At 46.9% G+C, this 24996-nt stretch overlaps 1 protein-coding gene across 6 annotated transcripts in view; it reads right to left on the bottom strand.

Annotated features, from left to right (window-relative positions):
- Positions 1–351: 351 nt before the first annotated feature.
- Positions 352–24996, bottom strand: part of VLDLR (very low density lipoprotein receptor) — a 29814-nt gene continuing 5169 nt past the window's right edge. For 2 of the 6 annotated variants that reach the window (XM_027615528.2, XM_027615529.2), the window contains exons 3-20: positions 17810–17929; positions 14459–14581; positions 12902–13024; positions 10790–11161; positions 10553–10675; positions 10343–10465; positions 9764–9883; positions 9499–9624; positions 8259–8430; positions 7457–7675; positions 6456–6574; positions 5770–5909; positions 5296–5437; positions 4319–4465; positions 3361–3444; positions 2900–2980; positions 1887–2056; positions 352–986 (exon numbers count right to left, since the gene is read on the bottom strand). In XM_027615528.2, coding sequence (XP_027471329.1) covers positions 951–986; positions 1887–2056; positions 2900–2980; positions 3361–3444; positions 4319–4465; positions 5296–5437; positions 5770–5909; positions 6456–6574; positions 7457–7675; positions 8259–8430; positions 9499–9624; positions 9764–9883; positions 10343–10465; positions 10553–10675; positions 10790–11161; positions 12902–13024; positions 14459–14581; positions 17810–17929 — 2540 coding nt within the window. In that variant the 3' untranslated portion in view covers positions 352–950. The remainder of the gene's footprint in view (positions 987–1886; positions 2057–2899; positions 2981–3360; positions 3445–4318; positions 4466–5295; positions 5438–5769; positions 5910–6455; positions 6575–7456; positions 7676–8258; positions 8431–9498; positions 9625–9763; positions 9884–10342; positions 10466–10552; positions 10676–10789; positions 11162–12901; positions 13025–14458; positions 14582–17809; positions 17930–24996) is intronic. The other 4 variants (XM_027615533.2, XM_027615530.2, XM_027615531.2 and 1 more) reach the window with 4 other exon arrangements.

Raw genomic sequence — 24996 nt, 5'->3', positions numbered from 1 at the left:
GAACATGGAAAACAGAGACTTAAGTATGAAGAAGCAGAATTGCTAGAAATCTTAGCATAGGTTTCTAGATCAGGAAACAGATTAGTCAGAAAAGGAACTTGCCTCTAAACAAGAGGAATTCTAGGTACAGGCTAAGCTAGCTTCTTTGACAAAATAAATATTTCGGGAGTGAATATTAAGTGGTACCTTGTTCTTTCAGTACTTGGTTGTAAGAGAAACGAGCCAATTTACAGGCCTGGTTACACAACATCAAGATCTGTATCATCTAGCTCGTATATTTAGTTAGAATGCTTGATACTACTCAGGCCGCTGATAGAAGTTTATCCTAGAGGAATAGGCACAAACCATGGTTAATCTGCTTGGTTTAATTGTTTTAGCACTTGAAAAAAAATGTACAGTAGTTTGAACACTCAGTCTTTGCAAACCTCCACTGAGGTCAAAGATTTCATTCATACGTACAAAATTAGTTTACAAATTTTTTGGCAATTTCATCTTAGTAACCCGTTTTATCCTATTGCCATTGTCCCAACCATTGAAAAAGTTTACAATAATTTACATAGAAATATTTTCAAAGTGCTTAAGAATAGTGATTGTTCTCTGGGATATTTACAGATGGCCTATACAATGTATGTACAGATGGTATACACTATAGCACAAGTGAGGGTCCTTGCTGGAGTATGGCTTTCTAGGGAAAGTGCATATTTGGCCAGATGTGGCAATACTGTCTAGAAACTCAGGGGTTAGATATTTGGTAACCACATCCAAAGCTGAAGTAGAATGTGGACAGGAATATTTACAAAAGTAATATAAAAACGGTCAAGTATGTAAGCTTGATCCACGTAAAGATATCTTGATGTTCTTCCAGACTGGAGGAAGAAAGACTTCAGATTCTGGCTCGGTTACCATTTCGAGGTGGAGGGTTAATGGTTTTAGACCTCAAAGGTCTGAAGTCAAGCTAGGTCATCGTCTGTGCTGACAACCGATATCTGTGGAAGAGAAAAAGTACAGGATGAGCGTGGTGATCACTCAGTGGTGGTACTCACTCCAGTCTCTCAAATGGACATTGCTTTTGAGTGTGTCATCCAGAGACCAAAGGGACATGGAAGGAAAGTCAGACCTAAAGCAGTACTGAGTTGTGTGACTGGTGCATTTTCACTTGAATTCAATGGTGTCTACTTGGGAGAGAGAGAAAATAGTGGAGCTGCTGCTGCCATTCCACTGAATGATCGTAAATCCTGGAGAAAAATGGGGAAAAGACACATGCGGGCCATGAATGGACCACCGTTCTTTGTTTCACCAGAGAGCTTGAGAGGGAGCGCTGAGCCCCCCCCCCTTTTTTTTTTGTTCAGACTGTTCCCTAAGTGAAGGCCAAATACTGCAGTTGGGTTTCAACTGAAGAACAAGGGACTAGCTCCCCTGCTGAAAGGAAGCTAGCTGCGGTCGGCAGGATAGGCCACTTTCAAGCATTTGGTAATGATGGCTAAAGGAATCTTGCTCAATACGCTGACTTTAAGCCAACTTGCCTGTATAGGATATGTAAACTTTTAAGTGTCCAGGAGACAGATGACTTGACAATTCAAATAGGAGGCCCTTGCTTCATGCTACTATTCACATATAGTTTCTATAACCAAAAATATCTCCAGTAGTGTAGTGATGACCTTAGGTTGACTTACTTGTCATTCTTTCTGGGACAGATGCTTATCAACTGACTGGCATGTGTTCTGACAGGCTAGACTGTCTAATCTCCAGGCGTAGTAGATCTATTTGGTGGCTCTGTGATCCTAATGGCTCTTCCTAGCCCAAGCAGCCATAGCTTGAGTTAGTGGTCTCCTTTCCAGAAAGTCCTACTGCAAGCCAGGGTGTATCAAGACCCAAAGCTGACTTACTGCTGGGTACGTGTGTCCAACAGAAGCACTGTGTCTACCAATGTCTATTGACAGGTCCTCTTCAGTAGTCTTCAAGTACACAGGATTGTCAAAGTTCATGCTTTTCATGTTCTTGTGCTGCCAATTCCGCCACATCAAGTAGCCACCTCCTGCTGCCATTGCTAAGAGCACTGAGAAAAAGTGAGAAGGTGACTAAGCAGGGTCTAGTCTCAAAACATACAAAAACAGGTCATGTTCAGGAACCCATTGAGACTTGACGTTATTAAAAATTTCATGTTGTGGGAAGCTAGCATAACTAGATGTTAGACTATAAATTGGCCAGGAGCTTGAAACAAGTTCAGATCAGTGATCAAGTATTATTCTGTGGACTGGTGTTAAGCTCAGCACATCCATTTGGGCAAGTGGAGAGTTCTGGGCCCCAGCGCAGGCCAACTGAATGAAAATTTTAGAGTTTTCTGGAGAGCTTTTCAAGTGGTCACCCAGGTGTGTTTGCTAAGTTTGGACTTCAGTGTTCCAGGACAAAGTGACCATTATAGCACACACAAGGACTTAGAATCCCCACACCCAGTAATTGCTCTACAGGTTCTTCCCCCTGAGTCTGAGGATTCTTACCTGTTGCTAATTTACCCTCTACAAGTCCTACAACTCCTCAAGAAAGCATTTAAGCATTTGCATGTCTCCTCTGTATGAAGCATTCTACACCTTTCCAAGGGGAAGAAAACGGTGCCCTTTACCTAAAGGAATGTATTTAGCCAGACTAAAACCCCTGAGGTAGAGCGCAATCGGCACCTTTCATGTAACAGTTGAGTGTGTATCACTGCCGCTCACAGTGCCAAGGATACCATCAAAGGGAAAGGTATGGACTCAACTCAGTGTACCAGGCTGGGGAGGGAGCGAACATAATCAGGGTCACGAGTACCGTGACGGTGGGAGGGGTGTCTCTAGATGCATTCGAAATGCCCATTTGGTGGGCATCTAACAAGTTTATCCAGATGTGTGGGGAAGGTACTTACAGAGAGGAAGGATGGCCCAGGCAGCTGAGGTGCCTTTTGGGGGGACAGTGGCCTCTGATACTGCTGTGGTCACATTGATCCCTACAGAAGAATGAAAGGAATCCATTCAGACGGATGTGAATTCAGACTGAGAAACGGACCCATCGGGCGGAGCACCTCATGCCCTGGCATCCATCACTGTGGGTCAGTACCTACTACACTGCACACCAGGCACAACTAGTCTAGAAAGATTGGAAAGTCACACGCTCGAATAGCTATTTCACTAAGAGTTGTCTAGTAGACACCTTCATAAGTCGGGTCAGGTGAAGAATTGCAGGCTTTCAGGCTTTGGAGCTGAAATGTAGGTTATCAGCGAGGGGAAGAACTAGTGGTTACAGGGTCTGCATGAATTATTGAAGCAATAAATAAAAAGAGTGTGGCTGTTAGTCGAGATTCACAGTGCACAGTACTGGGCCCAGTACCTCTAGGAACTAGTCCACTAGTTGGTGCAATTTCTGTTGTGTGGATACCTTTTGTCTCACTGTAAGTCACAGGAGTTGCAGAACCTGAATTATAAAGACCAAGAACCTGGTTAAGGCCAAGGTTCCAGAGCGGCTAGCTGTTTCATCCAGACAAACCCGTCGAAAGGTTGTTTTAACCCCACGGGAAATGGACAAGCCACAGCAGAGCTAAGTTGCGTGGCCAGAGCTGAAAGGCAGTCTTCACGCAAAACCAGAGACACACGAGACTTGGGCCAGAACAGTCAACATTTGTGATCTGACAATTCAAAAAGATGCACATTCACATTTAGCCCTTTTGGTACCGTCCTGGAAGTTACCAGAAATGCTCTCGAGAACAGAGTATCAGACATACTAGTCTTACTGTCAGATTGCCTTGCAATTACTTTCTCAGTAAACCAAGCTAGTTCCTGCAGGGACTCCGTATTAAGCTGATAAAAACCTCACAATAGGAGCTCCTTGCTCACAACGTGAGAATTTAATTTGCCACTCAATCAAAAGCTAAGAACAGAAGACAAAAATCAAGGTGGGTGTAAGTGTGAGTTGAGGACGGTGTCACCCTCTGGGGCCATAAGGTTTCCTGTAACTGTGGCCTGTCTCTCTGGAGGAAAACATTAAGACTTTAATTATCTGCAAGTTGGCTAGCTCAATGCTGTCGCGGGATTAATTGGGACACATCAGGATAGTCCCGTTCACACTGTGGTCACCTATAGACTCACCCACTGCGGCAAGGAGTGAGAAGTCAGTTGTGAAGGCATGACATGAGCAACCTGGCATGCACTGGTAGCAGATACACCCTCAGATCTCTTCCAAGAATCGGTTAAAGCAGAATTCTGAACATCCGGGCTAGTTTTACGGCTAGTGCCTTATTCTGCCACCTGTTGTTGGGTCCTGCTGGTGGTTAAAAAGTCAAAAGCCTTACTGTGGCACTCCCGGCCGTTCTCCTCCAGATTGTGCCCACTGGGACAGGAACAGGTGTATTTTGGAGAGTGATCGTTAATTTGTGGCGCTGGCAGGCACAGGTATTCACAGCCTCCGTTCGGCATGTCTTCTTCACACCAGTTTTTACCTATTCAGAGATAAAGGTCCCTTAAAAGAGGTACTGTGGTGCCTGCTATTCCTAAAGCTCCATTCTAGATGCTGGAGACCTGAGTCTTTGTTCCCAGGGAGGTTACACTTGTCTCCTCTGTCCAACCTTCCAGTTCAATATGATGAAGAAGAAATACAAGGACAGGCAGTATGCTCTAAGGCTACCACAGATGCAAAGAAAGTTCTTGAAAGTGGCATACGGATTATGCCTGGAACAGACGGGTGGTGAGGAAGCAGGTGGGGCAGGAGGCACCCACTACAGGCCCAAAGCTTAGAGTGAAGACTCAGGGGAAGGAGATGAGCATGTCCTCCTTGGTCTTCACTCTGCCTTACAGAACCCAGTGAGAGGGAGGTTGAAGGGTTTCATTTAGATAGAAAGAGTCAAATATTTTGAGTAGGAGCTGGTGTGACCAGATAGATGTGTCTGAGGATCTACATAGAAGCTATGTCACAATGGGGAGGTAGGAAAAGTTGGTGGCATAAAAGCTACTTTGGAGGATAGTGCAAGAGTCTTAGTACAAGGGACTGAAGGCCGGGAGGTATGGAAAAGCCTGGAACAAAAGCCTGAATGCTGAGGGTGGGAAAGGAAGGGAAGAGCTGACGTTCGGAAAGCTCTTTCACTAGGAGGTCGGAAATGAAAACAAAACAAAACACCATGTTTGACGTGTTTGAGGCAGGGGACTGGAGGGGAAAGTTCCATTTTAGAGCAAGTTGAGTTGTTAAAGAGCCACTGATAACCAAGCAGGTCCTACACCATGCTGCTGTCCTTAGAGGGGCCTTCCAGATGGAGGGCGTGCTTGTCTCCATTACCTGACGGCTGGACGAGTTCATGATAGACAATGATGTCTTGGGCATCGTTCAGGTTGTTGACCAGAGTGGCCAGCTCTGACCCGGTGAATTTATTGGCACCGTAGACTGCTTCATTTTCCCCATCTATCCAGTAGACACGATCCTAAAACAGAACCCTCAAATTAGCAGGAATGCCTAGGATGAAGACAGGTCCATATCTAAGGTCATCGTTGTTTTCTGGCAATTTAATGGCGCAAATTTACTCAACACTGGTCTGGGAGGTTAGACGTTATACTGTTGGAGATGCAAGTTCAGGCTTCTTCAGGTGCTATAGGAAATGGCCGTCGACTTTGTCCCATGCCTGACGTGAAAGCAGTCTCTCGGGTCATGCTCCTCTGCCCATCCCTCCTCGCCCCATTCCTGTTCTCTCCTTTCTCCCATGAGGCACTCTGGCAAGTCAGAGGTCCACACTTAGAGGCGACACACACATCTCACCTCAAATATGGTCAGCGCGAGAGGATGAGCTAGGAACTCCAGAGACTTGAGGACAATCCTGCGATCTTGGCCATTCAAGTCCACACTGGACAGCATGTGCAACTTGGAGTCAAGCCAGTAGAGACGACTCTTGATGAGGTCTGGGGAGGAAAAGAATTGTCGGCTCATGAGACGCCATCACAGACAGCCCTGGCTTCCACTGAAAATATCCAGGGAATACGATATTCTGTTCTCATGGCTTCTTCTCCAGCATGGGTTCCCAAAGGGGTGCCACAAGCCTTGCGAGGCGGCATGTGGGGTCTGTACCCACACTCACTCTGGGGGATTAAAGGAGGACCTAGGATTCTCAAAGGAGCTGACTTAAGGTATGCTATCCACGTTATGGGAGTGTTAAGAGAGGCGAGCATGTTACTCTCCCCTGATGGGTGAGAGTTCCTAAGGCCCAAGATGCACTGAATTTATGTCCCATATTAGGCCCAAATGGACAGAAAAGCTAGTAATGACAGAGCATCTAATATGTTAAGGCCCCACCATTGGATTTGCATTGCTCAGTTACTCTCATCCAAAATTCCTGCTATCGAAGGAACCATGGGAGCTGTCTGCTGTAGTCCAGAATAAACTACGGAGGGAAGTGAAAGCTGTGGGGACCGTTGGATTGGTGGCCAAGGAAGGAAGGACAGACATACCGAGTGTAATTCCATTAGGCCATTGGATGTCCACTGTCACCAGGGCCCGCCTATCAAATCCATTCATTCCTGCTTTTTCTATTTTAGCTGGTTCTCCCCAGTCTGACCAGTACACAAAGCTGGGAAGAATTAAATGAGAAAGAAGCCTCAGTGGTTTAGAAGGGATAAACTTGTGGTTTGAGATACACATTTAAAGAATGACTAGAAAATAGAGACCAACAGTAACAGGTAACGGTCTAAATTACGTTCCGGGTAAACAAAAGTTAACACTAAGAATCTAGGCTTAGCTCATTATGAACTATATTAATCTATATAAGTGTGATAATTGTATTTCAACCCCAAATCACAGGTTATATATTTCCTTTACAAAAGGCCAATTCTTTCAGAGGAGTGAAAGATAAATATACATTAAGCTTTATCGGAGGGGCTTGGCTGACTGTTCTCGCGAGGATTCCCCAGGGGTCAGGTGTCATTACTAGAGGCTTAGTCAACTTCCTAAGATGCTTTTCTATATTATTTAGCACCGATTTAGGGCAACCTCTTGGTGAAATGTTGCTAGAGAGATCCATTTATTTCAACTGGACTTTCAGACAACTTGGGACATTTAGATGAAAGCTTTTGAGGAAATATGGCTACCAAAATCCTCACAGCTCGTGTTTGTACTTAGGTTTGGTCATCCGGAGCTAACCTGACAAAGCATTCAGAAAAACATTAAAAATAACTTGCATTGATGCTGGGTGGCCATAAGGGTTCAGATACAGCTTCTGTGTGTACATCAAGTCAAACATGTTTTCTTAAGGTCAGTCAGCACTCACACTGCCAGGGAGGGCCTGGAAGAGAGCGGACTTACTCAACCGTGATACCACCGACCTCTTGAGCTGGATAATTCTTTGTTGTGGGGAGCTGTAAGTCTTGGGATTTCAGTACTATTTCAGCCAGGAGGAAAGCTCCTGGCATATGCAGATAGCACCCAAAAGGCTGGAAAAAAACAGACTACAAACCCAGACAGTGGGTCCACAGCTATGGAGGCAGGCTCCCGCAAGTCAGAGTTAAACAGGAACTTCCTCTTGGTTCCATCAAGGGTAGCTACGGAAATAGTCTTAGAAGCCACATCAGTCCAGTAGATGGTCTTGTACACCCAATCAACAGCAATGGCCGCAGGATTATAGACATTGTCGATCATTTTAACATGTCTACCAACCTTGTCATCAATTGAGGCACTGAAACAGAATAGGTCACAAGAAATTTAAGAGTCTGACACCATCAGAGCCTGGAGAATGGACTTTCTGTTTACAGAATGGTCAACCCCTTTGTTCAGAAGAAACTCGAGTAACACCAGAGCTCACCACTCAGATGCTTCTTACTGATAGTAATTAATAGTGTCCATTATTTAGCTGCTGGTATGAACTCGATAAGCAAGACTGACACATTTTTAAGTGAAGGTGTTGGCTGCAGGAGCCACCATCTGAGTTTCCAGAGTTCCCCTTAAGAAAACGCTGCCACTACCATTTCTATTGGTAGCCGCTGTGAAAAGTTGTCAATTAACTAGAAAAAAAAGGGTGACAAGAGGAGAAACTAAGATGCCCTTTGTGACAATCCTATAGCTGTTGCCACCTTTTACTTTGTACACAATTGTTAGTCTCCAATGAGGAGCTGATAGTAACTTACTAGTTGAAGAATCAATCAGTGTCCAGATTTAAGAGTCCCAGCTAATTAGATGCTAGAGTAGCGCTAGAAACTCCTCCAAACCTTCCCAAAGACCAAGGACTTAGGCTGAGACACTAAGCAGGGAACTGAAGTTACCTGAAGATGGCCTTCTGGCTTAGATCAGCCCAGAACAGTTTCTGAGCAGCTATGTCCGCATCAAGAGCTACAGTGTTTCTTAGCTGTTCAACTAGCTGGATATATTCCTTCCTCTCCAAGCCAATCTTCCGGATGTCTCTTCGATTCGTGAAGATTAGACTTGGCTCTTTGCCTGCAAGATAGCAGTCAGGTTTATTTAGTTTCACCTTAAGAAGGCAAGGTCCTTCTAAGTCACCTCCTCCCAAAGGAGGAGCGCTTAAAAAGTAAAGGCACTACCGAACAGCTGAGGAGTATGCTTGCTGCAGTCCGTGCCCCCGGGGAACTGTAAGCACTTCCCACTGTTCAAGAAGGCAGTCCTGGGTCACAACACTCAACAGTAGGGTGGCTGATCAGCCCTCGGAACAGTTTCTAAGCAGCTGTTGACTAAGTTACTTACTGGGATTGCATTCAAGTTTTGGAAGCAGGGAAGTGACCACACCTGGTAGGTATTCACGGTATCCTATGCAAAAGAAACTGACCAAGGCAGGTGTCTAGGGAAACGCTCTTTTGTTTTAACCTGTGATACCGCACTGGGGAGTTAAGTAGCACTGAGCTCAAGAACAGACAGTCCCGGACTTAGGATGGTTTGACCTAGGATTTTTCACCTTTACGATGGTAAAAAAAAAAAAAAAAAAAAAAAAAGCAGTTTGCGTCCAGTAGGAACCACTCTTTGAATTTAGAGTTGGGATCTTTTCCCAGGTCAGTGATATGTGCTACCATCCTCTCTTGTGATGTTCTCTCATGATGCTGGGTGGTAGCAGTGAGTCGCAGCTCCTGGTCAGCCCCGTGATCACGAGGATGTGAACAGCCGAAGCGCTGACACCCATCTATGCCCATACGACTGTTGTGCTTTACACTTTCAGTACGGTACTCGATACGTTGCATGAAACATTCAATACTTCACGGGCTCTTGTTAGATGATGTTGCCCAACTATAAGCTGACGTTAAGAGTTCTGAGCATATTGAAGGCAGGCTTGGCTAAGCCACGATATTTGGTAGGTTGGGTATATTAAATGCATTTTTGACTTGGGATATTTTCAACTTCCAACGGGTTTATTAGATTGTGACCCCATCATAAGTCGAGGAAGAGCTGTACTACTTTAAATCCATAATTTAGTTGACTCTTGGGGTCCCTGGCTGTACCCTTGGTAAGCATTTACTCCTAAAGGTACCAGAGCAACACCAGTCCAAGTCCATTTACCTACTGCCTTGCAAACGCCAGTGGCAAGATCCATCTGATAGCCCCGACTACATTCACACTTGTAACCGCCTTTTAAGTTGATACAAATTTGGCTGCAGATTCCCGGATTTTGGCATTCATCAATATCTAGGAGGGAAATTAGGATTAGTCTTTTGTGCCTAGATGACTTAGAGCAAGATACTGTCCTTTCCCATCCCCCCCCCCGCCCCCCCCCCCCCCCCCCCCCCCCCCGGGCACAGGGGCTGAGGCTCCCTCCTGGACCCACCTCCACAGATTTTCTTATCTATCAGTTCAAACCCAGCTGCGCAGTCACATTCATAGCCTATAACGAGGTCTTTGCAGATGTGAGAACAGCCACCATTATTAACCAAGCATTCGTTTACATCTGAAAGAAGAAGGGACCAGGGTTACCCCACACCTTATTCCAAATCGATATTTGCCCCGATTAACATTTAAACTCTGGGCTTTTTGCAATAACTTATCTAGTTAGTCTGGTCAAACCCATGACCTTCCTAAGGTCTAATAATCTGTCTTCAGGATACGCATCTCGGAGGATTTGGGGGAAGAGTAAACCCAATCTCCCTGGCAGGTTACCAGCTGGCTAAGTAGTACAGAGTCAAGTGTCTCTATTGCTGATCGGTTATCCTTAAGGAGGTAAAGCTATGAACTAGTTTGTCACTGCTCCAACTTCTAAGGCTTAAAAAATGCCACTCTGAAGCCCAGCAACTGAACTGGGTTCCTTAAAAGCAGTGTGAGCAGGCACTGCGCGGGGTGCACACTGCATTAGTTAGGGGCGACGTCATGACCCTTCCCGACTCTGGGCTCAGGCAACCCCTCCACTTACGACATTCCTTCAGGGGCTCGTCACTCCAGTCCCTGCAGTCCTGCTCCTGGTTACATACTTTACCGATATCTATGCACTCCCCACTTCTGCACCTGAACTTGCCAGGGCCCACGCACTGATTGACTGCAAAGAGAAACACAAAGGCGGAGAGCCCGTTGGTGGGGCTGCTCCAGGCAGTCCTCTGACTCACCCCCAGGAGGAGGCCCTCACCGTTTTTGCAGTTGACTTCATCGGAGCCGTCCACACAGTCCCGGATACCGTTGCACTGCCTGCTGCCGTGGATGCAGCCCCCGTCCTCACACTCAAACTGGTCAGGGCGGCAGGTTCGCGAAGCTGCGGGGGGCGGGGGGGAGGGGGCGGCGAGAACAGGCGAGGGTCAGCCAAGCCGTCCAGGCGGACGCGCGGGGCGGACGCAGAGCACGCCGGACCGCTAAGAAGGCTACTTACGACAGTTGACCTCGTCGCTACCGTCTTTGCAGTCGGGGTCCCCGTCGCAGCGCCACTTCTTGTGGATGCACTCGCCGGAGCCGCACTGGGTCTCGCTGGCCGGGCACTTGGTGTGCATCGCCGGCTGGCGGCCGCACTGCTCCAGGGACTCGTCCGACTGGTCGGAGCAGTCGGCATCGTCGTCGCACACCCAGCTGAGGGGGATGCAGGACGAGGTGCTGCACTGGAACTCGTGCGCGCCGCACGTGGGGGGCGCGCAGTCCAGCTCGTCGCTGCCGTCGCTGCAGTCGTCCTGGCCGTTGCAGACGAAATTCCTGGAGATGCAGCGGCCGCTGGAGCAGGTGAACTCGTCGGGGCTGCACGTGATGTTGCCTGCGGGGCGGGGTGGGGGGGGGGGAGAGCAGGCCTCGCTGAGCGCATGCGGGACTCGTCGTGCCTTCCAGACTCGCGTCCCACAGTGCAACGTGCGGGATCTCGGATCGCGGACCCTAGCTCTCCAAGCTTCACTTAAAAAGCTATCGTGGAATTCTATCCAGATCCAAGTTCCTGGAGTACTAGCAAGCAGTCTCGATATGGACAAGACACAGGGACACTTGAATAAGAATCGAAAGAAAGGACCAAGAGAATGGCTGAAGGCTTAGAAATTCATCCGAGCCTTGAACCACAACAGATTCCTAAAGGGACGGCAATCAAGAACTTAAACCTGACCGGGGGATTTCATTTTGAATGGCCAAGACTGAGCTATCTCCAAATAGACAGCCAGCCATCTCTCAAATCAGTTCAGATCATCAGCTGAGACTACCATGTATCAGGTATACGGATTAACATAGACTCATAATAAGCATTACGACACTATGAACAAAAAACCAGCCGTTACTTAGGCTACCATACATGGTTCCTTCTCTGTTGGTCCTTCAAATGAGGATCAGGAATAACAGGCCTGAAGTATTTTCAAGTGTTAGAAAGTCACTGGAGGGCTAAAATCGATCTCAGTCCTAGCTGCCCGGTATGCTAATGATGATAAACCAGGCAGGCTAGCCAGTTTGTACTTGGACTCAAATTCCTGCCAAATGAATCAAGGTCACAGTTTGGTGGTAATTAGGGTAGAGACCACGACTCTCTTGGGAAGCAAAGTCTAGATTTAGGAGGGAAACACTTGGCAGCCCTGGGGCTTACCAATACATAAAGCTCAATTCTAAGATTGAACACCGAAACTCATTGGACTAGGTGCAGTGGTATTGACCTCAGAAGTCGACTTCTCCATGCAAGACTGGCGTTTGGACTGCAAGCACGCTCAGCTCACTAGTACTCTGCTGCCTCAGGAGGCCCGTGCCTGTCAGCCTTGGGAGCTGTCGCTCTCGGGGCCCTATAAAAGGGCGGTAGCTTGAAAGAGTGCTCACAGCAATGTTTGTTCAACCCAGATATTTCCCAGGGCCTCGCCTGGAACGCGCAGCACTTTATTACACACTTTCCAGGATCAGAGACATGAAAGCATAGGAAACAGAGCTCGTTTTTACAGGCAGGAACTGTGAGAAGAGACAAAAGTACCATCGGCTGGGTATGGTTTTCTTTGGGTCTCTGATGGCAAGATGATAATAGGTAACGCTTCTGTGCCAGGTTAACCTTTGGAAAGCCTCAAAGAGAATCTAGTTCGGAGGCTAACTCAAGTTGCTCGTATGCTACTTAAGTCATTTATTCCAAAAAGCAGACCCACTTGAGACCTAGGAACGAGCTTGCTGGCCCTAGTGCCCTGCTGGTTGTACTGAGCCCAGGGGAGGAAGGCCCGTGCACCCCTGTCCTAACAGACACAGACGCCCACACCGTCGTGGCCTCACTGAGCTACTTCTGGATGGCAGTGCCCTGAGTGACTTACCTTCTCACTTCTATCTGCCTAGGACAAACACCGAAGCGAGCAGTGGTCAGTCACCACGGGGACTTCTGTCAGAGTTTTAGGGCAGTAATGAAGGCCAAGTAGCTGAGCAGAGAGCAAAGTCACTGAAACGCCAGTCAATGGAACTGCATCTTCACGCTCCTGGAAGCTTCTCCCCCTGCCCACCCTTCTTTGAGCAAAAGGGTCTTGGGGATAAAGCCACTCAACACTGATCTTCTTACCACAGTGTTCTTCATCTTCGCCACTGTCACAATCATTTTCACCATCGCACCTCCAGGACACTGGGATACACTGAGTGGAACGGGCGCCACAGCTGATTTCATTTATACGGCATGTTCTCATATCTGTTGACGATACAGAGTCTCAAAAGAGCCTCCCCCACGCCTCCGAGCCAAGCTGCTGCCCCTGAGCTGCCTGCGTGTGTGCTCACCTATCACCTGGTGGCCTGGCGAAGGGGTGAAATTCGACTTACTAGTTGAAGCCTGAGGAGATGGTTCGCCAGCTCCACGGCTGAGAAGCCATGTGAGCTGGTGCCGCCCGGCAGGGCACCGAGAGCCTTGACCATGCTACTCCTTCAAGGTTCCGTGGCGTGCTCAGCTCTGGCTTCTGTTTTACTTGGCGCAGGTAGGCTTACTGGCTGGCCTGCTCCTTGACCTTTTTTTGTGTGGCTTTTTTTTTTTTTTTTAATCTGTCAGATACCAGATAAGGTCACCTAATTCCCACTTCTTTAAAGGCTGGATGACCTAACACCTGGGAAGTCTTCTCCTGACTAGATTCCTTTATAGGTTTCTTCGCGACCTACGTGGGCTTTGCCACAACGGGGGCCCCTCCTGATTCTTGACCTCGCTAGGTCACCCTCTACTAAAACTCAGGGCTGCATCTCTGTGGAACCTGGCTTTCCCTGGGGCAATTTACCTGCCATGACCAATGTTCTTATTGCTCCCCTGATTCCTTGCCTTGAAAACTGAAATTGATGCATTTATCTTCCTTTCTGCTTCACTGCGTTTTGTCACCCTATCCCGGAACTAAACTTGGGTCCTGTTAGATTTACACTTTTCGTGTTTCAACAGGTCTCTACTGCTTTGGAATAAACTCCAAGATTTTCTTCACCGCGACATTCAAATGATCCTAATTTACCAATCCCAAATCCTTCTCCTCTGTGATGTCACAGACCTTTTCCTGGATATCTGCCCAAGGACACATATATACATTGGCATACCTATGAAATTTTTCTGAAGAATGAGCTGTAAGCTTTACCCTACTTTAATAACCTCAGGTAACAGGTTTGTTAAGAAATCACAATGTCGCCCTAGCTCTAGCTACCTTACTCCTTCAGTAATAGGTTGTTTTGATTTTAGTTTTTTGTTTTGTTTTTTAAAACATAAGCTATACATCTAAAAGCTTATCCTGAGCCCAAAGGGGGAACCCTCCTATCTCGACTTAGCTTCCAGGACCAGTACCATCTGCTCGGAGTCATGATTACCAAATATTTGAAATCTGTGCACCTAGTCAAGGAGTTCTTAATCAAATCGGCTGGCTTCGGTCTTAAATATTCAATAGTGAAGCTACCCAAGAGAATGTCAGTCTTGTTAGACTAGGGACAACATTCTTTAACGGACACTCATCAGCTTGTTAATGACTTGACTGACCTTGGAGTCCACTGGCCTACACATCAAGGTAGGCCAAGGGAAACAACCAAGTTTTGGATGAAACAGTACTTAGAGCTACGAGACACAAAACAGTCTGGGAAAAGTTACAGTCCAAAACAAGTCACTCACGGCACTGTTCTGGGTTTTCGTCAGAGCCGTCTTCACAGTCGGGATCCCCGTCACACTGCCACCGGCTGGGGACACACTGGCCATTGTTGCACACAAAGTCAGACTCGGCACATGTCTTCTTTACTACAAGAGTTTAATTGGCAGGGTTAAAGTCATAGGCACCCGAGAGCGGATATTCCCATTGGGGGTGAAATTGCCTGTTGACACATTTTATTCTAACAATGGAACGGAGTCAGTGCTCAACTGCTAATGTCCAGGAGAACACTAGAAAAATCTATTTTTTTTTCCTCCAGGGGAGCAAGGTGCTCATTTGAGAGAGTTGGGGGGATATGGAAGTCACAGTAAGACCGGGGCTGCTCCTTACCCTACAACTCAAGGATACCTTACACTTAACTTCTTGCCTGTTTTACGTTGTTGAGTTTTATTCAGTATTAGTTTTATTCTCTTCATGCATTTCTTCCAAGTCCTTCAAGTGCTTCCTAAGGTTTGAGAGCCAAACATTCCATCCCATGACTGGATCATAGTACAGCTGTTCTGGGGGCATCTCTTAACAGCACATGGGTTTAGTGTGGAGTTGGGAGGACAAGCCCCAGGACTGAATACTGTCACTCCTACAGGTCTGTTGGGGCAGAGGAACCCAGCCAGTAAGAAACAGAGAAAGCTTAAACCCTGGTATAAACAAGGTGACACTGAGAATTCAAGAGATGGAGTAACAGCAGCTAGAAGTCACAGAAGATGCTGTGAAAGCTGCCAATGTCCCCAACTGAGGACTAGAGTGAAAAATCGCCTTAGAAAGGTATCAATTCTGCTTCTAATTCTGGTGATCATGCAACTTGTCCAAACTGGGACAATCTCAGCAGAATGGGGACACTGAGAACTATACCAGGAAGATAAGCATAAACCTGGACTCTCTTAAGCCCACTGGGCAGCTTGGTCACCTTACCCACCAAGTAGTCAGAAAGAGCAGGAAGGATCTCCCTAAGCAGCCACATAGAGTATTCTAGGCTTCTCCTTCCCAAGCTGTATTCTTCCTTGCTCATGTGCCTAAATTTCCAGTTTACACTCTTCTTCTCTAACGAATATTCTGTAATGGTACATCAGCTAAAAGCTGACAATTTGCTAAGAATTTGAAAGGGATTGCTTCAAGTCTGGGGTCTGAGCTAGGGACAACTCACAGAGTGGAGAGGACACTGAAGTTGAGGGCCCCCCTGGTTTAGCCTCGGACATGGTACAGCAGGGAAATACAGTGATTACAGTCCACTCTGAGAATTCAAGATGTGGTGAGGGATCCTAATGATCCGAAAGGGATAATTCATGTCCATGAATTGTGTAGCCAAGGAAACAAGAAAGGCCATGTTAAGCTCTTAGATTTGCACCTGTTTCTAAGAATCACTGAAATACTCAAACCCCAGTATTAATGGTTAACGCAATATCCAAGGCCCGTGCGCTCCTGAGCATGTAGGAATGTACGAGAGCGTCCACAGAGTCAGTTTGCTGTAATTCAACCTGCAGTGGTCCTCAGGAGGAGGAAGCAGGGAGTAGTTGTAAAGAGACCATGTGGTCTGAAGATGTATAAAATGTTACAGGTACAGGCAAGACTGGCCATACTACAAAGTGTCCGAGCAAACGATAAATAGGGACAGACACTTGCTAGAGTTCATCTCTCTCCATTCTGAACACAGACTGGGAGGGTCAGGAAAGGCTATTTGAATTGGGCCTTAAGAGATGGATAGAAATGTAGGTGTGCCACAGGGGAAGAGATGTACCAGTTACCCACGCAGAGGTTCTAAGTTGCTCATTAATCCAGTCAGCCTCACACTTGTAAAAGACTTGAGTTGCTGGGGCTAATGGAAACACATGGCTTGTGGATTCCCAGCTGCAGCTGACTAAAAATGCTGGCTGACATGCTTGAAAGAAACAGCTCCGCTGAGATTGCAGCCCAGTTCAATATCAAGACGTTGGACAGGAAAAATACTAAGTGGCTTTATGAGTTTTAAGCAATTGTTCAGGCTTTTCCCTTCCAGGGAGGAACATCTCAAAATCAACATGCAGAACTTCCCTGAGCCGTGTTCCCACTTTCCTTCTCTACCTTCATACCTAGGAGGCAGAGACCAGTGCTGGCCAAGAATATATTCAATTTTACCCACCTCACGTGATTTTGAGTACATACATCTACCCCCTTAACTCTTCCAAACCCTCCTGCTGTGTGTCTAGAAGTTATTTATGTGGAGGCTACTTTAGGAAAAGCCAGCGGTCACCCCTAAGATGACCCAGGTTAGCTGCTACTAAGTCAGACGGTCAAAGGCGGCTTCTGAAACATGAAGAGAATAATTACTCTAGAAGAACAACGGGTTTTGCCATTGCAAACACCCATGATATTGCTTGGCAAGCTGAAGCGTAAGACCAGGTGCCATGATGCTTACGCTCTGCCATTTTTGTAATAGCACATGAAGAAGCAGGTAAGGACATAACAAGATGGCAATTGATGCTATCTACATTTAGCTTCTATTTTTCTTCTGTATTTCTAGTTTGTAGAGCGGACATCTTTATATAACATCCTTTAAAAGGCAAATGACAATGTTGTCACCGACGTCTGTACACCATCTTGTTTCAGGATTTTTACAACATAGAACAAAGGGATCAAAAAATAAACTTCAGCGTGTATTCAAGGTAACCTAGACACCACCTTGACGTGTAGTTCTGGCTCAACATGAGGCATTTCTCACAATGATCTTCTGATAGACACTGATCAGTGGGTATGACTGCCTGTCCCCATTCTCTTGGGGAAAGATTGTCTTCCACCCTACCTAATGCTTTAGAATTAGCATCTATTATGGGCAGAGACTTTTTAAAAATCCTTAAGTGATCTGTGATCTGCACTGGCCTATAGTTTCTATGTCACGAGTTTATTAACCCACTGAAACCTTAGGGGATTTCTTACTATACATGACTTACTTTCTTTTTAGGGGGAGAAGAGCTATTTGAGAATTACAAAAAGAAAGTCTGTTCTAAGCAAGTTTCTGTCTGTCTCTACTTCAGATCCTCCCGTCGCTTCTCCTAGCTTCCTATGCCAAATGTTTGCCTGACCTACGATAAACCAGGTCCTGTCCTTTGAAAGGACCCCCATTTGATCTTCAGCATTCCACACCCAGGCTGACAGTGTCAAACATTGAACCAGATTCCTCTGGACCAGGATGTATAGACTCTTGGGACCCTGGTTCAAAGCAGTTTTTAGGAGTGGATTCTGTCTTCAGAATCCCGATACATTTGAGAAGCTAAGATAAGAGCATCACATTCAGTGATCTGCATGCATCCTCATGAGGTGGCCGGGGACACTGTTGGGCTCCTTACCACAGTTCCTTTCGTCACTGCCATCAGCGCAGTCTTCGTCCCCGTCACATTTCCACAGCAACGTAATACAGCGGCCGTTTGTGCACTGGAATTGGGAGGGTTCACATTTGGCTTTTCTTCCTAAAATCAGGAGGGAGCACTTAGCTAAGCTGGGGAAGTTAGAGTTGCAAGTTACCCAAAACCTGTGGATACGGTCCCTTTCACAGGGACAGCTGCAGACATAGCAGGGTAGAACATTCTAGTCGCCAGGGCTGGGTGGGCACTGGGGCAGTGTGGGACAGTAGTTGAGTTCTTAGCTGGGCAAATGCCATCTGGAGAAGACTAGATTTCCCAGTCTCTCTTGCAGTGAGGCATAGCCATGGATGGGGCTAAGGTCTGGCTAATGGAATGTAAATAGAAATGGTAAATAAAACTTCTGGGAAATATCCTCAAAGGGACAGGGACCCATTTTCCTTTCTTTTATTCCTTTCTGGCTTCTGAAAATTGGGCATGGTGGCGGGAATAGTGAGTTTGGGCCAATGGAGCCAGACCAAGGTAGAAGGAACCTACATTGCCCAGAGGCCACGGGGAGTTGGGTCGGAGTCACCCGCCCCTGGACTCATTTCCCTCGTTTGTTTAACTCACTTGTGTAGCTACAATCACACAGCCGAATCCTAATCCTTTAATGGCATTTCTTGGCCATATTCTTTATGGTTATTCATGAATGATGCTCCCATTACAAGTAAACTAAGGGAGATTTAGAAAGGGTAGCAAGGAGGGGGCAGAAGAGAGAGTTTAATGTATGCCCCCTTGTCTTAGAATTTGAGATCTCATTAGAAAAAGACATGCTTACAAAATGCCTCGAAGATAAAAATCAAGAAGGTACAGTTGAGAGGTAAAGGGAGATCATTCTTAGCGACGGGAGAAAAACAAAGTGAGGGAGAGCCACAGACCTGGATTTTGTTCCTCTGACTCTCCGTGTTCCTAGGCTCGACGTATGGACATTTAATTCACACTGTGGTATGAACTAATCCTTGTAAGTAGAGCACTTAGTTTCATCTGGTTTTTTTGCCTGGCACGGGACAGGGGACGTTCAGAGGCTTCCTACCATGAGCATGTGGATTTCTTTGCGCTACAAGGCGAGGATCTGGTTGCTTAATAGCAATAGACTGCAAATATTCGGGACAACCAGGGGTGCCCTATAGCTCCTGCAGATTACTCAGGGAGGCCTTCCAAGCAGAAAGCCTTCCGACTTCCTGCCACCTTCCTGCATTTGCAGCTGCGGCGTGCTGGTTTAAGAACAGATGCTCCAGGGACAAGCACGGGCTGGAACTCTTGTGCTGGGTGCACAATACTCCCTTTACCTCCCGGCTATAGCTACTCCTCACTCTCCGGGGGCAGCCCATGCTTTGTGGCTAGTTCCCAGGGAGGTTAGAATTCGGTCCCAGCCAGGTTTACCGTATGGGTGTGGTGACATTCCCAGGTCCTCGATGTATTCATAAACGGTGTGTGTACCACTCTGCTCCCAGAGTCCAGTTAAGCTGGGACCCAGATACAGTGCAGTAGGCTTCGGTGGCATTTCCTACCTCTGTATTGTACCGTTCGTCCATTCCACAAGTGTCGTACTGGGCGTAAGGTATCAGGGATTGAGAAGGGAAGAGGTTGTTGGTGGGATAGGTCAGGGTCTGGTTTTTATACTGTTCAACCGAATAGGAAGAGCGGCTCCCCCCTCCCATCACTGTAATCCCAAGAGCTTCTCTGTGTTCTCAGTGCTGGGGCAATCTGCTCCAGGAGCCCCTGGCTTCAGTTCTCTATCCCCACGGCCTTTGAGGGCTGTGGGAGTTGTAAGAATCTATTTAGAGTACTTCATTTGAAAAGTAGCAAGTGCACAATTTGTCATCAAAGTCGACAGAAATCTAGTTGGAAAGAACAGTCAGGCTGCAGGTAGGAGGCTCTGAATTATTTTTAAAGGTTTTCGGTACCACAGGTTGTTCAGTGAAAAAGAGACAAAAATTCAGACACTGATCCCTACGCTGTCAAAAAGGCAGGCATATAATCACACTTGGACAGGGACATAAAAGTAGGTGTTAAATGATGGTTTTCCAACTTCAGGGTTAGGTCCTGAAGATCTTAAAAATGACTTTTGAAGCTACAGATTTCCTAGACACTCAAGCCAGCCTGGGATCAAATACAGGGACACAGGTAAAATAAGGCTGGCATTCAGCTCACCAGCACCTCCAACAGGGTCTCTGAACATAGTTGTAGCAAACAGAACGATCAGCAATAATAAATGATGTTTAAAATCCCAGCAGCATTGCTTCAGGAGTCGATACTGAGCAGACTCAGGACAGAGAAAAGCATTTTCTTAGTGTTTATTCCAATACCTTAGGACCAAAAGGAGTTCAATTTCTACCTCTTCTTATCTGAGGTATTTCCACTTCTGCCCGATTATCCTAAAGCTGTGTTTTTACCGGGACACACACATGACTCTGCATTACCAGGGGGGACGATGGGGGTTAGAAGGGGAGAAAGGTACTGAATGTTGCTGCTCCTTTATGAGAGGAGCGGGGTGAGGGTGGTGGGGGCTAAGCCTGGCCAGCTGCCTTTCTAAAGGACCCTCTCTTTAAAGAGAGGTGAGTAAAGACTATAAGCCTCATGGCCGTGCCTCAGTTTCTTGTTATCTAAGCACTCTGTTATGAGAGATTGCTCCTGGGCAGAAAGTGCTCCTGGTGCAGAGTAGCCAGGGCCCCCTGGGCCCTGAATCTTGGTGCTGGGACCTCAGCCAGACTGCAGCGCTATGGGTCTTCTGTCCAAGATTCAGAAAGATTCTCCCTCACACCTCTGGTGCTCAGCTGGGAACGCCGCCGTACAGAGCTCCAGGAGAACCGAAAGCACCAAACAAGTTAAGAAGCTTTTGGTTTCCACAGCTTTGGGGGATTACAAGACTGTGGACCCATAGTCTATTTTCATCCATGACAGTTATGTCTCAGGTTCAGCATTCTACTTTCATAAAGGGGACAGGTTGAGCTTGAAATCATCTCTACCCGAGGTGCTTATATTGATTTTTATTTTTTTTTTTCAAGAATTTTGTTTAGAGAGAGAGAGGGAGGGGAGGGGGGAGGGAGAGAGAGTTCTAAGCAGACTCTGCACTGAGCATGGAGCCCAACGCGGGGCTCATCTCATGACCCTGAGATCGCAACCTGAGCTGAAACCAAGAGTCGGACACTCAACCGACTGCACCACCTAGGCGTCTGCCCCCCTGCCCAAAGGTGCTTTTAATTCTTAGACTAAGCTAAGACTACCAAGGCCTCAAAAAATGACCCCAGAAGTACAAGCTCTAGGCAGCCTGTTTCCCCAGATCTATCTGCTCAGAAAGGTGAACAGTTGGGAGAAAATGTGGTTTTTAGCAGGTTTCTCAAAGCCACAGGGTTTCATGGGAATGCCTTAGTGCCAAAAGGGTGGTTAAAGTTGAGGGGGAAGGTGACAGTGGGGAAACTTGGGTATTTTGTCTGTTTAACCAGGAAGGCTTTCTTTTTCGATACTGGAGTTTTGTGTAAGCATTTGAGAAGGGTTCTTTGTATTGCTTTTCAAGAAACCAAACTGTTGGCCTTGATCTGCATTTTCTTTTCAGCTCTAATACTTAGAATGAATATCCCTGCCCCTCTGGGTCAGGGGGTTGGAAGTCACTTGCACCTAGTCATATATGTACCTTATCACAGCTATTTGCATTTGTATTGAATGAAGGTCCAGAAGTGTGAGAGGCTAACTTGCTAATTCTGTCACTTGCTTGGGGGGTTGGGGGGGCAGGCGGGAATCAGACCCTGCAAACTGAGGTCAAGGCGCCTTGTCCCAGGAGCCTTGCTTACCTAAGGAGTGAGCATTGCTACCCAGCCATGTTGGCAGGTCACTGGCTCCAAGAAACTCAGGGGTTTACGTGCACAGAGAAGTCAGCCTGCTGATGTCGGGACTGTCCCCGCAAAGATTAACAGGGAAGAACAATATGGAAGCTTAGACCTGCATAGACCTTCCAGTAAATACCCAGCCTTCCACACGGGCTACGCATTTCCCAGAGAGAGGTTTCCGGGTATCAGGCGCAGACCTGAACTTGAACTTGCACAGAGAGACTCTGGCTGCCACTCCTCCGGGACCGGCAGGCCCGAGGAGTCCAGTGGCTCTCCCTCTCCTCGTTGCTGGAGCACCCGGCTGTTATCTACAAGAATTTCTTCAGTCCACTTGGTTTGCCACTTCGGGGCCGCCAAGGGCATTTATTTTTAGTCAGGCTCACTTCTGCTGCCTCTTTAATGCCAATCTTTCTATTCATAGGCTAAAACTCATTTTAGGACCAGCAGACTTGGGAGTCAGGAGAGTGGTTTTTCTCTCCGGAGAAGAGGTTAGTGAGCTAGAGGGAGGAAGGAAGACGGCCGGAGCTGTGGGCACAAAGGCTGAGCTCTGGCCCTCACGTCAGCCTCTAAAGCGCTTGGAAGAACCAACCAGAAGCCTTTAACCACTTTGGCTGATCCTTCTGATTCACTGAAATAAGTGAATCTTACAGTTCGGTTTTCAGTTTTTCCACGGACATTGGGTGGAGGTGACCTTAAGAATCAAGAGTAAATAAGTTCTTAAAATTGTTGGCCAAACACGGCGCTAAGACTTCAGTCTTTTAATTCACCTAAATTCTAAATCCTATGCTCTGAGCACTATGCTCTGAGCACTACTCCTCAGGAAAAGAGGAGTATAGATAAGGGAGCATAGTACTCGCCCAAGATCAGCCTGCACAGAATGAGAATTTGAACCCGGGCGGTCTGGCTCCAGATACCACGCTGCCTATCATACACACAACCTAGAGCACCTAATGCAGGACTACTTCCCGCTAGAATATTCTGTTGCTTTTGGTAACTTGGGTAGTAGAGTCTGTTTAAATCATTCCAGAATTAGGTAGTTTCAGCTGTCAAGATGATACTATCCTAATATAGTCTTATTATTGAAAGACAAGGCTGTCTTCCCTCCCTGTCCCATTTTCATTAAAAAAAAAAAAAAAAAAAGCCACCTTAGTATCCTCAGCAAGGTTTTTCCTAGGACTACAGAGCTTGGCTTTCTAGTCTAGGGCACCTTGGTAAAGTCGGAGCACGTTGTGAAGTTATTAGTTTCTGTGGGTGGTAGATTGTTAGGTCAGTGGTGCTCCTGTTCTCATTTGCATCCGAACCCCCACAATGCTTGTTAGAACCTGTGCTGGGCCCCTCCTCCCAGAATTTCAGATTCAGCAAGAGCAGAGTGGGGCCCAAGCTTGCCTTTCCAAGATCCTAGATGGTACTGACCGCTGCTGCTCTCTGACCATACTTGGAAAGCACTGCCCGAGGGTTAGGAGGTATAAGATTTGACCCACAATGGAAGTGACTAGGTCATTTTCAGGGTTAGAATACATAGTCCTGCCCCCATAAGCCTGCATGCCCATCACCGGATGGGCATGGCTGGTAAATGCCACGCTTATAACAGACATTATGGTGATAACATGAGGCGAAGCCTCTGTACCCATTAGGTAAGGTAAAATGTATCTAGATGCCTTAACATGCATGCATGATAAAGAGGTTCTTCTAAAATCTGTCTTCTCTTCACCAGAAGCCCCTATGCTTGAGGGGCTCCATCCCTTCCTCTAAACCCTTGGTCTCATAGAGAGCCTGGGTTCTTCTCCCCTGACGTTTTGCCATCAAGCCCTGGCCCTGTCCAGGCTCTCATCCATCACTTGATCTAAATTTGTTTCCTCTTCCTCTGTCTCCAGGCTGCCACATTCTCTATCCAAATCAAGACGGCGATTCAAGCAACCTAGAATGGCCTGAAGGGCCAAGGATGGGATCACTTCTGGGCTTCTCACTGGCCCTACCTAGGGTTGGATCTAGTGCCCCACCTACTTCCCCCAACTTTTCCCTATTGGTGCCCACCAGCCATCTGCTCAGAGTACACCCAGGGACCCACCCACTTCCCCAGGCCTGTGCCCTCACACCCTTGCTTGGTCATGGTTTGCTCCTGTCACTCCTGTGTACTTCTCTACTGGAGTTGGCACACATGTCTCCCCTTGAGAGATGCTTGCCCTATCTGCCCATTTCCATCTCTACAAGTGGAGAGGCCCCGTAAGGCAGGGCCTAGAATTTATCTTTGTAACTTGGGACCAGGTTCCTGACGTCTCAAGAGTTTTTGGGCACTAGTGAGTATTCCTGGATGACTCAACAGATTAATTAATTCACTGATAAAACTGGTTTGAACTATAGACTTTTTCCAAGGCCTTCTTCCCAGCGTTTCTGAACTTGAAACGTGTGACCAGTTGTTTGACCAGCTAGAATACTTTGGAAGACTCTACGTTACAAAGTCCACTGTTCCCTATGCCTGTGGGGGTACTTGCACATTATCCTCGTGCCACCTGATCATTTAAAAATGGTGTGCTTTCCCATATTGATCTGTCAAGAGTGAGTGTGTCAGTGTGGGTGTGTCGGCCTCATTTTCCTGTGAGGACCGAGGTTCTGGTACACAGGGAACAGTAGAAGCAGCTACCTGGTAGAGTTAGAAATTTGATGTGTGGGACCTGGATTTCACTTGGGATATGCTTTTGTGCTCTTTGGGAATGTTGGTAGCAACCCATCGTTGCCTCGAATCCGAACACTTTTGTAAGGTTATCTGCGGAGATGGAATAGTAGTATCTGGTTTTGTCACATTAGAGTCTAAGTTCTTGGTGACAATTGGGAAACATCATATTGTGTAACTCAGGTAGCAGGTGGGAACTCCAGCAACCTTCAACGTCCCTGCTTTCTGCCTCTTTTATGATTAAGGCTTCAATGTTGGATCTGCTCACTCCTCTCCAGAGCTTCTGTGCCAGGCTATCTTTGGAGCATTGATTTCTTGATTTGACTTCCGCACTAGACCAAATGCCATAAAAGAAAGGACCAACTCCCTAGTTACTGTGTCCATGCCCTCCCCTCCCCCATGCCTGGTGATGCCAAATGGCACATGGTAGGTGCTCAGTAGATGGATGTCAAGTGGTTTTAAGCAGAAGTACAAGAAATGTTGACATCAGTCTACCACCTGCTTCGTGAACCTACAGGTCAGTTAATACCTCAGATCTTGGGAAGGCTTCTTAGGAAAACAAAAGATTAGAGGCAGTCTATAAAATAGGAACCCTATTAACTCATTGTGTTTGGGGGGAAAAGAATTAAGTTATA

Source organism: Zalophus californianus, chromosome 13 (genome assembly GCF_009762305.2).
Source record: "Zalophus californianus isolate mZalCal1 chromosome 13, mZalCal1.pri.v2, whole genome shotgun sequence".
NCBI classification, from domain to species: Eukaryota; Metazoa; Chordata; class Mammalia; order Carnivora; family Otariidae; genus Zalophus; species Zalophus californianus.
The sequence above is the reverse complement of the archived record's forward strand: the minus strand, read 5'-3'. Positions and strand labels throughout refer to the sequence as shown.